Source organism: Myotis yumanensis, unplaced genomic scaffold (genome assembly GCF_028538775.1).
Source record: "Myotis yumanensis isolate MYYU_CA2020_CCGP unplaced genomic scaffold, mMyoYum1.0.hap1 SCAF_2, whole genome shotgun sequence".
Taxonomy (NCBI): Eukaryota; Metazoa; Chordata; class Mammalia; order Chiroptera; family Vespertilionidae; genus Myotis; species Myotis yumanensis.
The window spans coordinates 112,697,413-112,711,912 of NW_027223753.1; the positions used below are offsets into that span (position 1 = coordinate 112,697,413).

The following is a 14,500-nucleotide window of genomic DNA, read 5'->3' on the forward strand; positions in this document are numbered from 1 at the left end:
TTAAAAAAAGAAAATTAGTTAACTTCCTCTGCTTTTATTTTTTCTGCCACTACTTGCTACCTCTATCCTCACTCTAACCTCCAAGCTCCCCACCTTTTCCCACACAAACAAACACCCACCATACTCTAGATCACAAAATAAAGAAAGCAAAAATAAGTGGTCCCGAATATTCACTTACCCATTGAGGAAAGGATCTGAGCTATTATTAGTGATGGATCTCATGTCTGGAGTCATGGTGGGGGGGTTAACAGCAGCCTGAACCGTGGCCAGAGTCTCGGCTTCCATGGGGAGCTGTCTACAGAGGGCAGCTTCCTGCAGAAATATGCCAGTCAGAGGGAGAGACAAGAGTTATTCCCTCAGTCTCAGGATCAGAGCAAAGTATACTTCACATGAAAACATTTCACCAAATACAAAGCACTTTACATTAATTGCTAATAAGTCAAAATCATCAAGAAATCATTAGTGTTCTTTCTCTGAAGAGTCTTACGGGCGAAAGACACTTCCTCACATTCACAAAGTTAATAAGAAGCTCAGCTAATATTTCTCCTCGGGACACTTAGTAATGTCCCATCCATCCAATTGCTTAAACGCCCAAATCTTAGAAAGGCCTCTCAAGGCACTTGCTCAGAGACAAGGCTATTTTTATCCTAGGGATTCAGACCAAATCTCCATCAATCAAAGCCATTGGACTCCTCTGCACTAGCAGGTACATTCTGGTCTTTGCCAGGCACTGGCCAGTAAAACTGTGGGATTACAGAGTTCAAGCTCTACATTAAATCATAGCTGGCACTTTTATGTCAGTAGCCAGGAGAGCAAAACAATCAGTTAAAAACTTGTTTGTCAATCAGTTGTTCTACAGTCTAATTATTTTGTCAAGGACTAAAATGGCTGAAGGTTAGGGAAACATGCAGACCTAGTCCAAATCCCTCTGCTGAATGAATGTTTGAGAGCATCTGCATTTCATTAGCAAAAATCAGAATGCTAGCAGTACTTTTTTTAAAGCTAATATTACTTTGCCAAGAGAGTCAACCCGAAGATTATGGATTTGACTGCCATTATTTTCTCTAGGTATAACCTCCAGGGAGTCTCTCCCATTTTGACAAACATGATCAGACATCAAATTTCTTTCAAATTCCAGAGAATAGTTATGCATGTTTATACTTCATCCAAAACCAAGGCTAGGCCCTTTCCATACTTATGCCTATCAGTTGCCCACTTTCCAGGCTAACAACATTGGTCTCACTGTCCCATAAACCTCCACCCTATGGCTATAATGGCAAAGAGAATATTTAGGCCATGTAAGTTACAATATCTTTATTAGATCTGTTCCAGCCCTAATATGCTATGATTTCACAGAGTAACTGCTGTCTAGACAAGTCTAGTGAAGTCATCGACTATAAAAATTTTCAGTTACTAGAGTTCACTGCACTGTTACTAGGAGTTACGGTGACATGTTTCTCACATATGGTGAGGCTAACTGATAAGAAATTGCATTGCTAACATACACTGAAATTAATGCCCTGGCTAGGAAGGGCTCCTGGTTCACTTTTGTTCATTTAGCTTGCAAATAATCAGAATACTTAACTAACACAGATTTTATTCAGTTAATCCATAAAAAGCAAGCAAACAAAAAGAAAGGAGATTTTTTTTAAAGTTGATTTTAATCCATAATCCAAATCTTGAAAATACCTCTGAATAAATATAGAAAACTCTGCTGGTCCTTACATGGCAAGCAGTGTGCATTGGAAACCGTATTTCCAACCAAAGCTTACCTGAAGGCCTCATAGGGGTGACCAACAGGGACTGAACCTGGTGTGAGGAGCATAAAACCCACCAACCCCTCACGCACATTCATACACTAATAAATGTGGGTTTTAGCCCTGAACTGATGCCCTTTTATTATTTTTTAATGTATTTTATTGATTTCAGAGAGGAAGGGAGAGGGAGAGAAGGATAGAAACATCAATGATGAGAGAGAATCATTGATCGGTTGCCTCCTGCATGCCCCCTACTGGGGATCAAGCCCGAAATCCTGCCATGTACCCTTGACTGGAATCGAACCTGGGATCCTTCAGTCCACAGGCCAAAGCTCTATCTATTGAGCCAAACCAGCTAGGGCTATCACCATGTTTTAAGAATACTGTTTGAGTTTGTAATTTTAGGTAGTCTGAATACAAACATAAGAATCATTTTGGGAGTTTCATGGAATAAAAAAATCCATATTAGATACATAAAGCATATAAATTATTTATCATTTATAATGATACAAAAATTTGTGCACTGGTGGGAGGGTGTCCCTCAGCCCCACTTGTGCCCTCTCACAGTCTGGGACCCCTCGGAAGATAACTACCTGCTGGCTTAGGCTCGCTCCTGGGTGGCAGAGGGCAGGCCCAATCCCTAGGTGCAGCTCCTGGTCGGGCTCAGAGCAGGGCCGATTGGGGAGTTGGGGCGCCGCCCCCTGTCATGCACAGAGCAGGGTGGATCAGGAGGTTGTGATGCCACCCCCAGTCACGCTCAGGGTAGGGCCGATTGGGGGGTTGGGGCGCCGCCCCCTGTCACACTCAAGGCAGGGTCTATGGGAAGGTCACGGCGCCACCCCGTCACGCACAGAGCAGGGCCAATCAGGGGGTTGGGGCGCTGCCCCCTGTCACCCTGCTCCAGGGGCCAGGAGGCCTCGCGGCTCTGCTGATCCTGGTGCTAGGAGGCCTTGCTGCTCCGCTGATCCCGGTGCTGGGAGGCCTCGCTGCTCCACTGATCCCAGTGCTGGGAGGCTCTGCTGAACCCGGAGCCAGGAGGCCTTGTGGCTCCGCTGATCCCAGGTTCGGGAGGCCTCGCGGCTCCTTTTACTAGATAGGATAGAGACCTGGTGCACGGGTGGGGGCCGGCTGGTTTGCCCTGAAGGGTGTCCTGGATCAGGGTGGGGGTCCCGCTTGGGTGCCTGGCCAGCCTGGATGAGGGGATGATGGCTGTTTGCAGCTGGTCACACCCCCTTCAGGGTGGGGGTCCCCACTGGGGTGCCTGGCCAGCCTGGATGAGGGGCTGAGGGCCATTTTCAGGCTGGTGGATGACTGAAGCTCCCAACCTCTCCTTTTTTTCTTTTTTTATTCTAGGATTTATTTACCTTCTATGGCTGTCACTGGAACTGAGAGCCGGCTTTAGCTCTGAGGCTCGGCTCCAGCTCTGAGACCTCGGCTGCTGAAAGCAGGAATCTGCGATTGTTTGGCTTCTATAATTGAAACACTGTTGCAACTCCAGCTCAGCCGGCTGGCTGAAAGCATGGGGTTTGTTTAGCTTCTATAATTGCAACATTGTTTCTTATACTGCAGCTCAGAGCCCAGCAGCAGCAGGCGGAGAACCTTGGCTTCCTCCTTCATTGGAGCAAGCAAGCCTCCTGTTCGCTTCAGCTGCCTGGCTGCCCGCTGCCATCTTGGTTGGCAGTTAATTTGCATATCACCCTGATTAGCCAATGGGAAGTGTGTCGGAGGTATGGTTAATTACCATGTTTGTCTATTATTAGATAGGATAATGTGAAAATGTTTACATTATAAGAAAAAATATTGGATACCAGGTATAAGCTTTCCTCCTCATTTAAATTACTCCTGGCATATTTCACATAAATACAATATAGAACTTTTTTTAATGCCTGTATGTGGCTAAATATGTAAATAAAATTCAAAAGAACTATCTATCTATCTATATCTATATCTATATATGAAAGCCTAAGCGACTGTTACAACCAAATGACCGAAAAGACCCATCGACCAGTCACTATGATATGCACTGACCACCAGGGGGCAGATGCTCAATGCAGGAGCTGCCCCCTGGTGGTCAGTGTGCTCCCACAGCCAACTTCCCTCGGCCAGCCAACCTCCCCCGCCACCAGCAGCCAACCTCCCGCAGCCCCTCCCCACCCTCCCTTCCCCCGGCCCCTATCAGGACTGGGTGAGACAACCCCAATTGGCCCTGATCTCCTACCAGGTGTAGGGACCCCACCCATGCATGTATATAATAATCAAAGCTGAAAGAACCTGTACTATAGTGGGGAAAGAGGTTCACTGTGCCATTTCACATTTGTTTCATCTATTTTAAATTAAAGATAACCAAAGCTCCATTCTCCAGCAGCAATGTTTCTCTACTTGAAAGACTTGACTCTCAGGTCATCATAAGCGCAAGACTATGTTCTGTCTGCAGGGGACTCACAGTATCATTTTCCACCTTCAAATGATTAACAAATGAGAGAATACAGAAAGGGTGTTAAATGCATCTGAATAACTTTATTTTTATATTCCTCACCCGAGGATATGCTTTTATTGATTTGAGAGAGAGAGAGAGAGAGAAATAAATGTTGATGTGAGAAAGAAACATGATCTGTTGCCTCCCAAACACCTCCTAAACGGGATTGAACCTGCAACTTAGGTTTGTGCCCTGACCAGGAAGCAAACCCGAAACCTTTTAGTGCATGGGACGACACTCCTACCAACTGAGCTACATGGTCAGACCATAACTTTGAAATATAAATTAGGCTAGTCTGAGTTGGAAAGTTATTATAAGGGGCAACACTTTCTCCAAGATTATTCCACACAGGAGCTAACCCGAAGATCATGCTGGCCCCTACTGGAAACCCACTTACATGTTCTTCACTTATTCATTGAGCAAATATTTATTGAGTACCTACTATATCCCAGCTGTTGCAGGCAGTGGGGACATAGGAGTGAACATGACAAAGCCCTGCAGGACAGCCCTGTCCACTTTCCTCCTTTATCTCTGACACATCTCCTTACACATCCCCTCCCTGCTGCCTCTCCCACTCCCAGCATCTGCACCAACTGTTCCCTCTGCTTGGAACATGCTCCTCAGATATTCCCAAAGTTCACTCCCTCACTAATGTTTATTTCCTACAAATGCCATCTCCTCAAAGTTTGCATGAAAATTTCTCCATAGCAACTTATATATTTGTTGGCTGTCTTTCCCATTAGCTCAAGAGGGAAAGGTTTTGTCATCTTCACTCCTATGTCCCCACTGCCTACAGCAGCTTGGCATATAGTAGGTACATGATAAACATTTGCTCAATGCATAAATAAAAAACATTACTGGAATTCAAATGGAGATATTTTAAGTTGTAATTAGTAATAAAAAATAAACTAAGAACATTCAATTCTCACCTTCAACCACAAATATGAGAGCAATAACAGCCTATAGTATACACTGCTTACTAGCCAGGCACAAACTTCATCCTCATGTGATAATCCCACTACACTCCTCCTTGCTCCAAACATAGAGAGTGAACAGGAGGGCAAAGTGGTCAGGAGCAGGGATTTCAGGGCTAGATGCTTTGATTTGAACTCTGGCCCTGACATCTCCCAGCCAATTCTTTAACCGCTGTGTTCCACTTTTGCAGAGTGGAGATAACAACAGCATCTGCCCAATAGAGCTGCTGTGATGATAAAGTGAGGTTACATATGTAAGGCTCATAGAACATGAGCTCACCTAATCAAAGTTAACTGTTATTATTATCATCTCATGTTCTATATTCCAATCCCTGAAAACAAAATAAAAAATCTTAAAGGTCACACTATTGTGTGGCCTGATCTACTCTGAGTGTCTGACACTTCTTCCTGGTCAACTTCCACCCTGAAGGATTAAAGTGTGAAGTTCATCATGATGCGCCTGCAAGACTAAGAAAACAATTTCTTTTTTTTAAATAAGGAGAGGTCTGTAAACCTTTTGTATAACATAAAATTAGTGTGTGTGGAGGTGTTTGTTTGTTTTTAAATCCTCACCCAAGGACATGTTTTTATTGATCTTAGAGAGAGATGATGGGGAGGGAGGGAGGGGGAGAGAGAGAGAGAGAGAGAGAGAGAGAGAGAGAGAGAGAGAACATTGATGTAAGAGAGAAACATCAATCAGTTGCCTCTTGTACCCACCCCATTGGGGATGGAGCAGGCAATCTGAGTATGCGCCCTGACCGAGAATCAAACCCACGACCTTTCAGTATATGGTATGATGCTCCAACCAACTGAGCCACACTGGCCAGGGTTAAATTAGTTTTTAATATACATGGAGAATGGTGAGAATTTTCATTTCACTTAATTATATTTTATAATATAACTAGAGGCCCGGTGCACGAAATTCGTGCACGTGGTTGGGGTCCCCTCAGCTCAGCCTGCACCCTGTCCAACCCAGGACCCCGCGAGGGATGTCCGACTGCAGGGATGGGGCCTAAACCGGCAGTCGGACGTCCCTGTCCCTGTCCTGGACTGCTGGCTGCTAACCGCTCACCTGCCTGCCGGCCTGGTCGCCCCTAACTGCCCCCCCTGCCAGCCTGGTCACCTCTTACTGCCCCCTCCTGCCGGCCTGGTTGCCCCTAACTGCCCCCCCCCCCGCCAGCCTGATCGCCCCTAACTGCCCCCCCCCACCGGCCTGGTCGCCCCTAACTGCCCCCTCCTGCCGGCCTGATCGCCCTTAACTGCCCTCCCCTGCCGGCCTGATCGCCCCTAACTGCCCTCCCCTGCCAGCCTGATCGCCCCTAACTGCCCTCCCCTGCCGGCCTGATCGCCCCTAACTGCTGTCCCCTGCAGGCCTGATCCCCCCTAACTGCCCTCCCCTGCCGGCCTGATCCCCCCTAACTGCCCTCCTCTGCTGGCCTGATCGCCCCTAACTGCTCTCCCCTGCCGGCCTGATCCCCCCTAACTGCCCTCCTCTGCTGGCCTGATCGCCCCTAACTGCCCTCCCCTGCTGGCCTGATCCCCCCCAACTGCCCTCCCCTGCTGGCCTGGTCGCCCCCAACTGCCACTCCCCACCAGCCTGGTTGCCCCTCATGGTCCCCCCGCCCGGCCTGGTCACCCCACGCAGTCTGCTGTTCAGTTGTTTGGCCGTCCCTCACTAACCCCCAGACCTGCCGGCCTGGTCGTAGGCAGCCATCTTGTGAGGGCGTGATGGTCAATTTGCATATTCCCTCTTTATTGTATAGGACTAGAGGCCTGAAAATTTCTCCATAGCAACTTATATATTTGTTGGCTGTCTTTCCCATTAGCTCAAGAGGGAAAGGTTTTGTCATCTTCACTCCTATGTCCGCACTGCCTACAGCAGCTAGGCATATAGTAGGTACATGATAAACATTTGCTCAATGCATAAGTAAAAAACATTACTGGAATTCAAATGGAGATATTTTAAGTTGTAATTAGTAATAAAAAATAAACTAAGAACATTCAATTTTCACCTTCAACCACAAAATTTTGTGCACCTGGGGCGGGGGGGGGGGGGGGGGGTCCTTCAGCCCGGCTTGTGCCCTCTTGCAGTCTGGGACCCCTCGGGGGATGTCCACCTATTGGCTTAGGCCCGTTCCCTAGGGAATCGGGCCTAAGCTGGCAATCAGACATCCCTCTGGCAGCCCGGGAGCCCTCAGGTAATGTCCACTTGCCAGTGAGGAGCAGGCCTAAGCTGCAGTCGGATATCCTTAGCACTGCTGAGGAGGCAGGAGAGGATCCCGCCACCACCACTGTGCTGGCAGCCGTCAGCCTGGCTTGTGGCTGAGCAGAGCTCTCCCTGTGGGAGCGCACTGACCACCAGGGGGCAGCTCCTGCATTGAGCATCTGCCCCCTGGTGGTCAGTGTGTGTCATAGTGACCAGTCATTCCCAGTGGTTCTGCTGTTAGGGTCAATTTGCATATTACCCTTTTATTATATAGGATAGTTCTATATTTAGAATTTCTAAAAGTATCACTTTTTTTTGAATGACAGTATTTTTCTACTTCTGCTCATGAATGGAAGGAGAAAAAAGCAGCATGAAATCCTAGTTTTTTAAATAAAAGGGCGAACCTCACGAACACATCTCCAACCAAACAAGGGAGGATTTAAAAAACAACTAAGTTTAGGTATAAAATTCAACCCCAGATTCAATATGCTTCTAGCTGCCTTGACACCCACGGCCCTGTCTAGGCAGAACCAAGAGGCAAACACTGACCAAGAAGCAGCAGACAGTCAAGACTGTTGGAACTGAAACAGCTGAAGCAAAGATAGAAGATGGGGGCACTGGACTATGTAAACTGATGTGAAAACAGGGGACAGTTGATCAAAGCTGGTCTAGGACATGACTCAGGACTCCAACTCAGAGAATTGATGGTGCAGCTGCCATAACCAACCCTGTGCTCCGTCCTCAGCTTCCTCTAGTTGAGGCAGAAGAAATGCTAAGCCAGAGGCACATCCAAGCCCCCTGGTCTGTCTCTCATCTCCCACTTCCACTCCAGTTCAACAGGTCTATTCACAGACCCCTTCCCAGTATCCCCTCCACCCCCACCCACCCTGTTCTCCCAAACAAGTCTTCAGTTTCCTAGACTCCTCAGTACTTTGGGTCTCCCTTCATTTAGCCAGATCTCACCCACCCTTAGAGCAGCGGTCACCAACCTTTCGGACCTCACGGACCACCAGTGGTCCATGGAGCACCGGTTGGCGACTGCTGCCTTAGAGGTTCCATTACACCACCTTTTCCAGGATGCCTTCCCTGACTACCATAACCACAGCAAGCTACCTTCCCTTTCTCCCAGCCCTGAACTCCTAAACAAACACATCCAGCAGGGGTCTGAAATCTGTCTCCCAAAACACTCCTCATCAGGCCCCAAAGCAGCTCTTCCTACTAACTTCAAGTTTTCTCTGAAGGCCCTCACCACTTAGCCCAGCTCAAAGTCCAAGTCAGCTGACTCTCTCAATCCCCACAACAATTCCTTCATTCCTGTATTACTTTATTCATTCATTCATTTATTTATTTAAATACTATGGAGACTAGCAGGTGCCAGATACTGTTCTCAGAAGCAGAGGCACAGCAGCAAATACAGACAGTGCCCTACCTCATGGAGCATTCCAGAGGGCGAAGCAGGCTATACAAATAATGATGGACAAGAGACAAGCCTGGTGGAGTCCATGTCCCTGATATCTCCTTGGTCCAAACCCAGCTTCCATCTCAAGTAGCAGGTCAGCACTGTTCCCCTGGGCATTTCAACCGACCTGCCCACCTTGTCAAGGCTGTATCCAGGTCTCTATTCTACACTTTGCTGAGGTCTTTACAAAGACTGACCAGAAAAGAAAATTAAGATGGGAGGGGTCTGGATGAAATGTCCTATGAAGAAGTAGGAGACTATTTAACCAGAGGAAAGATTTGAGGGGCACACTTTGGCTCTCAAACTATCAAGGAAACATTACATGGGAGCAGGAAGATCCCTTCTACCCAAACTTGAGGCCAATATGATGAAGGACTTTCTAATTATCAGTCCATTCTGGGGTGGAACTAGCTGTTCTGCATTCTCTGGGGTACTGGACACTGCAATTCTCAAGCAGTTGTGAAAGGCTCAGTGCTATTAGACATGTCCTGAGCTTGGCACAGGGAAAAAGTGTACTTCGCATAAAAAAGATTGGAGTTCAAGTCCCAGCTCAGCTACTCCCCAGCTATAATGTCTGGGACTAAATTCTTAACCTTTCTTGATAGTTTATTCATCTGACTCATTTTTCTGGGATGTTATAAAAATTTAAAAGCATGTTTATAAAGAACCTAGTACTGTAGGGCAGCCAACAGAATGAATAACCCATAGTAGTAAATGTTTTTAGAGGCAGGAATATTAGCTAATACCTGCAAATGGCTCCCAATGTGTGAAGCACTGTTCTGAGCACTTTAGCAAACTATTTCATTTCATCCTCAGGACTATCCAACTGTCTCCATATGGCAGATGAGGAAACTGAGGCACTGAGAAGTTAAGCAACTTTCCCACGATCTGGCTTCAGAGTCTATTCTCATGGCCACCACGCCAACAGTGTGGCAGAGAGAGGAAAGCTGAGGGCTGAGGTTGGCAGACCTCAAATTTTTGGCCCTTTCACCTACTGGCTGTGAGACTGGAACAGGGTATTTCATTGCTCTGGGCCCGTTTTCCCAGCTCTGACATGGAAATACCGACCCCCATCCCTCAGACAATTTAGAGGAGGATTTAATGAAACAGCCCATTTAACTCTTGAACACAGTTAACTGTCCTGAATTGGGAAAGCGATTGAACTGCATGGTTCTACGTTCCTTTTCAATGTATATATGGGTGGAGCTAGTGTCCTAGGAAAACACAACACATCAAGCAAAGTTATACTTTCAGATTTTAAAGGCCAGTTTCAGAAAGATCTGGAAAGCTGCTCCTGGTAATCCACTCCTTCCTTCCTCCACCACAACTTTACTTTGTCTCCAGACCCAGGCTGGAGTGGAAAGACTGCTGCAAAGTGAAGGCTTTGAGACTCTCTCTCTCGGAGTTTTTGGTTGAGGTTGTGGTCATCCATCTAGCTCCCTGAAACGAATAATTATATGTAGGTTTAAAAAAACCCTCTCCTAGCCCTGGCCTGTTTGGCTCAACCTTCAGACTGAAAGGTCCCGGGTTCGATTCCGGTCAAGGGCACATGCCCTGGTGGCGGGCTCGGTCCTCAGTGGGGGCGTGCAGGAGGTGGCTGATTGGTGATTCTCTCTCACCATTGATGTTTCTATCTCTCTCTCCCTCTCCCTTCTTCTCTGAAATCAATAAAAATATATTTAAAAAAACAACAACACTCTCTCCTAACAGCTGGGTGAGAGGGTGGTGATTAAAGAGCTGGAGGGTGAAGGTGTGAAAACACTGATTTGTCAGTAGGAGGAAGCAAACTCCAGACCTCCTCCCCTCCAGCTCCCCAGGGCCTGCAGCTCACCCTTGGAATAAATCAAAAGCAGAGTGAGCAACTCCACAACAGGTGAGGGCTCTGCGGCCAGTCCGGGGCTGAGGACGGCTTCTGCCATGGCTCCTGCCTCCCTGGAATATACTTCAAAGAGAAACGAATGACAATAACCTTTTCCAAGGGTGTCCTGCTTGATATAAGTGTGCGTTCCAGGGATTCCAGAAAAATGGAATATTGGATTGTTTTAATTATAAAGGGTGGGGTGACTAGAAACTAATGAAAAAATAAAGACCTTTTGAAATCCTAACATTAAAACAGTTATTCCCATGCAGAGCAGCGCCTCTCTCTGCCCGAAGGCTGAGGCTTTAGAGGCAGAACGCTGAATTATTCACCTTCTTCACAGAAAAATGCCTGTGCCAAAGGGTTCTAGAAACCCACTGTCATATTTTCTGGAGCCTCCCTTCTTGAAACACTTCATCACACGCTCAGCTGCCAGAACTGCCGCTATGAAAGAACAACGGGAACTCTAGCATTTTCAGGAAGACAATTAGAGTCCATACTATTATACAGGGCCTGTTTGTTGCTCTTTTAATTCAGGATGTATATAATAATATTGTGTTATTATATAATCTCTGTTATTTCTGAGAATCACATTAAGGAACACATTATAATTTTGATATTATAATCACAGCATAATTCCATGACACTCTCTTTGCTTAAAAAAATAGCTGAATGGACCTTGAAATGGAATAGTTCTTCATACTTTGGTGATCTCATTAAGACCAGAAATCAGCAGCTGCTTTTCCCTTTGTGCAAACATGGTGAACCTCCGTTTAAAAATGTGTTCAATTTATAACATTTTCTAAAGGGTCCTTTTAAAAAGGCTTGAATTGATATTATTTTTTTTTTAAAAAAAATGAGAAGATTTTAGAAAATGGATTATTTTGGGACTTGTGGGCAAACCAAACACTTGATGGAAGCTGGAGGAGCTCTGTGAGGAAAGGATCCAATCTGCTCACCGCTCTGCATTCAGTGTCCTGAGCATGTTGAACAATGAATGAATGAATTTAGAGAGCCAGCTGTTCTAGAGGGATTTAAAGGTTGGTGGAATCACAGTCAACCCTGAAATGTAATTCTATAAAATGTTTTTTAAAAAGTTAAATTTTAGCTCCTTTTCTAAAGGAAAGACTTTATAAAATAGCCACCACGTATGCTTCATGACCTGTTATGATATGACACTTTTTAACCTCTCTGAATAGCTATTCTTCACATGACAAAACACAGACTTCAGAACCTTCACCCCAGACCAGTGCTGCTCACAGCCGGGCGTGTCCCTCCCAGCACCCTTGAGCAGGAATGGCTGTGAGAAGCCCGCCAGCTGGCCAGCAGGACCCAGTAGTGGTGTTCAAGCCCAAGGGAAATCTCTGAAACCAGCCAAAAAAATTCCACAGCCTCCCGCCCAAACCCTCTGTCCTCCTCCTTGTTGCCCTGGCAACCAGAGGCCAGCCTTAGTCAGCATTTTTGTTTGACTGAGCTGCATTCTTCAGTCCACTGAGCCCTAATCAAGGAAAGGATGGAGGTAAACTCAGTCCTGAGCTTGCTTGAGAACAATACCGGTTTCTCAACAACGCAGACCCCGAGAAGGGGCCCTGGGGACTGACAGGAAGATTAAAATACTGGAGACAGAAGCCCCCACTCATACCCCTAGCTTCATATTTAAATGAATAATACACATGAAAAGAAACACTCTCCTCAGATAAAGGCCTGAGTCTGTTTCCATGTAAAGGAATTGTTCTCTCAGACGGGCAAATAGGGACTGAGAAGCCTGTTTCTCAATTTCTTACCAGTTACTAAAATTTTCCACTTCATTAGGCAAAGTTGCAAACATGTCCTTTATAATACTGAGTAAATACTGTGTTGAATTTTAGGCTGTAACAACAGAATATTCTATAGTCATTGTAGGCAGGTGTGGCTCATGTTATCTTAAAATATACGTTTAGCCCTGCTGTAGAAAAGATTCCAGGCAGCTTAGAATAGACACAACCAAAGTCACAGCACAATTTCCATGATACAGAATATGAAGTGACTGCCCAATACATTAGGAGATGACAAAACAGTAATGTGATATGCTAGTAACTGTGTTTTAAATAACAAAGTACACACACAAATCCATACAAAGACTAGAAAGAAATCACATCTTCATAGTGACTCTCCCTAGGTAAGAGCTGAGTGATGATGTTCTTCCTTGTTTTTGAGTATGCTAAATATTTTTATAATGAATGTGTTTTATGCTTGCTATGATTTTATTTACATACAGTTCTGAGTTTTGACAAATACATACCGTTGTGAAACAGCCACTAAAACTAAGATGTAGAACTGTGCCATCACCCACCCCTCTCCAAATTCCCTAGTGCTGTCCCTTTGTAGTCAGGCCCTCCTCCCTCACCCCTAACCCTGGCAACCACTCATCTGTCCTCTGTCCCTATTGTTTGCCTTTTCCAGAATGTCATATAAATGGAATTATATAGTATGTAGCTTTTTGGGGTCTGACTTCTTTCACTTAGCAAAATGATTTATTTTGTCTCAATTAGGAAAAAACAAAGCACTCAATTATATTTTTAAAAGTTAAAACTTTAGTTTTCTACTTAATAAAAAAAAGAAAAATATCCACAAACTGAATTCTAATTCCTTTTCTAAAAATATGAAGATACCAAGAAGTACAATTTTAACTGAAATTGCTCTTTCTAGGGTTGCTGTTGCTCTGATGGGCCCAGAACTGCTTCATAGCCTTTTGGGAAATTTAGCAAAAATCAAACTCTCATTATCAGGACCAGTGGAGAAGGTCTTTCATGAAAGTTCACTCTGCACAATGCCTGTGATAGATGCCTGTTGAAAGCAGGGGAAGATCTACTTTCTTAAAAAGGTAGTGTCCTGGGATCCCCACCCCGGTGCTGGTGGCACCCCTCTACTCAGAGCACCTAACACATTCTGAGATAATTCACCAATTATCAGATACAAGTAGTTCAACTCTGTTGCTACAGCAGCCAATGTTTAATTGTAGAAGCAAGCCATTTTTAATGAAACTGCCTCACTTCAGAAGGTTCCTACCTGGGGGAGATAGCAATCCTCATTGGCTCTTTGATCCTAATTCTGTAGCTGTTCAATAACTTGGCCTGATGGGCCACTGAAGAAAATAAAGAAGCATCCTGTGCTCACATTCATAAGCCTCTGTGCTTGCCAGTGTCTGGTCTCTGCTCCAGTAATAAGAGTCAAAGATGGGAGCCACCTGGATTCCATAAAGTAGGGAAGTGTTTGAATCTACTCTCTGGACAATGATTAGATTTAATCATCATGTTCCCTCTGCTAAAATATAACTTACCTGAGGGTAGCCATGTCCCATTTATTATTTTCCACTATATAAATGTTGGTTGAATAAAGGATTGAGGAGATAAAGGAAGGAAGGAAAAATATTTTTCCATTATGTAATAATGGAGGTTCACTTTAGAACTGAAGTCAAACTTTCCTCAAATCCACTTTGTTAATATCCTGACATGATTTCAGTGACAATGAGTTAACATTTGAGCCCTTGGGATTGGGAGGTGTACATTAGATTGTGCAATGAGGACCGAGAAGTGGTTTTCTCCATGGCATAATATCATCAGACTCTATGCCTAGAGATGAATGGCATGGAAGGAAGAAGCAAGAAGAGGAAGAAGAAGGAAGAACAGAAGAAACAGAATATTTATATAGCATATAATTTATAAAGAGCTTTCACATCTATCATATATCTAAGAATAATAAAAATATACAGGAGTGTGATGATTTCCCAG

General features: G+C 45.2%; 1 protein-coding gene across 1 annotated transcript in view; it reads right to left on the minus strand.

Moving 5' to 3' along the window:
* WWTR1 (WW domain containing transcription regulator 1) overlaps window positions 1–14,500 on the minus strand; it is a 176,066-nt gene that overhangs the window by 12,278 nt on the left and 149,288 nt on the right. The window contains exon 5 of the mRNA XM_070405955.1: window positions 179–312. Within this exon, the coding sequence (XP_070262056.1) occupies window positions 179–312 (134 nt within the window). The remainder of the gene's footprint in view (window positions 1–178; window positions 313–14,500) is intronic.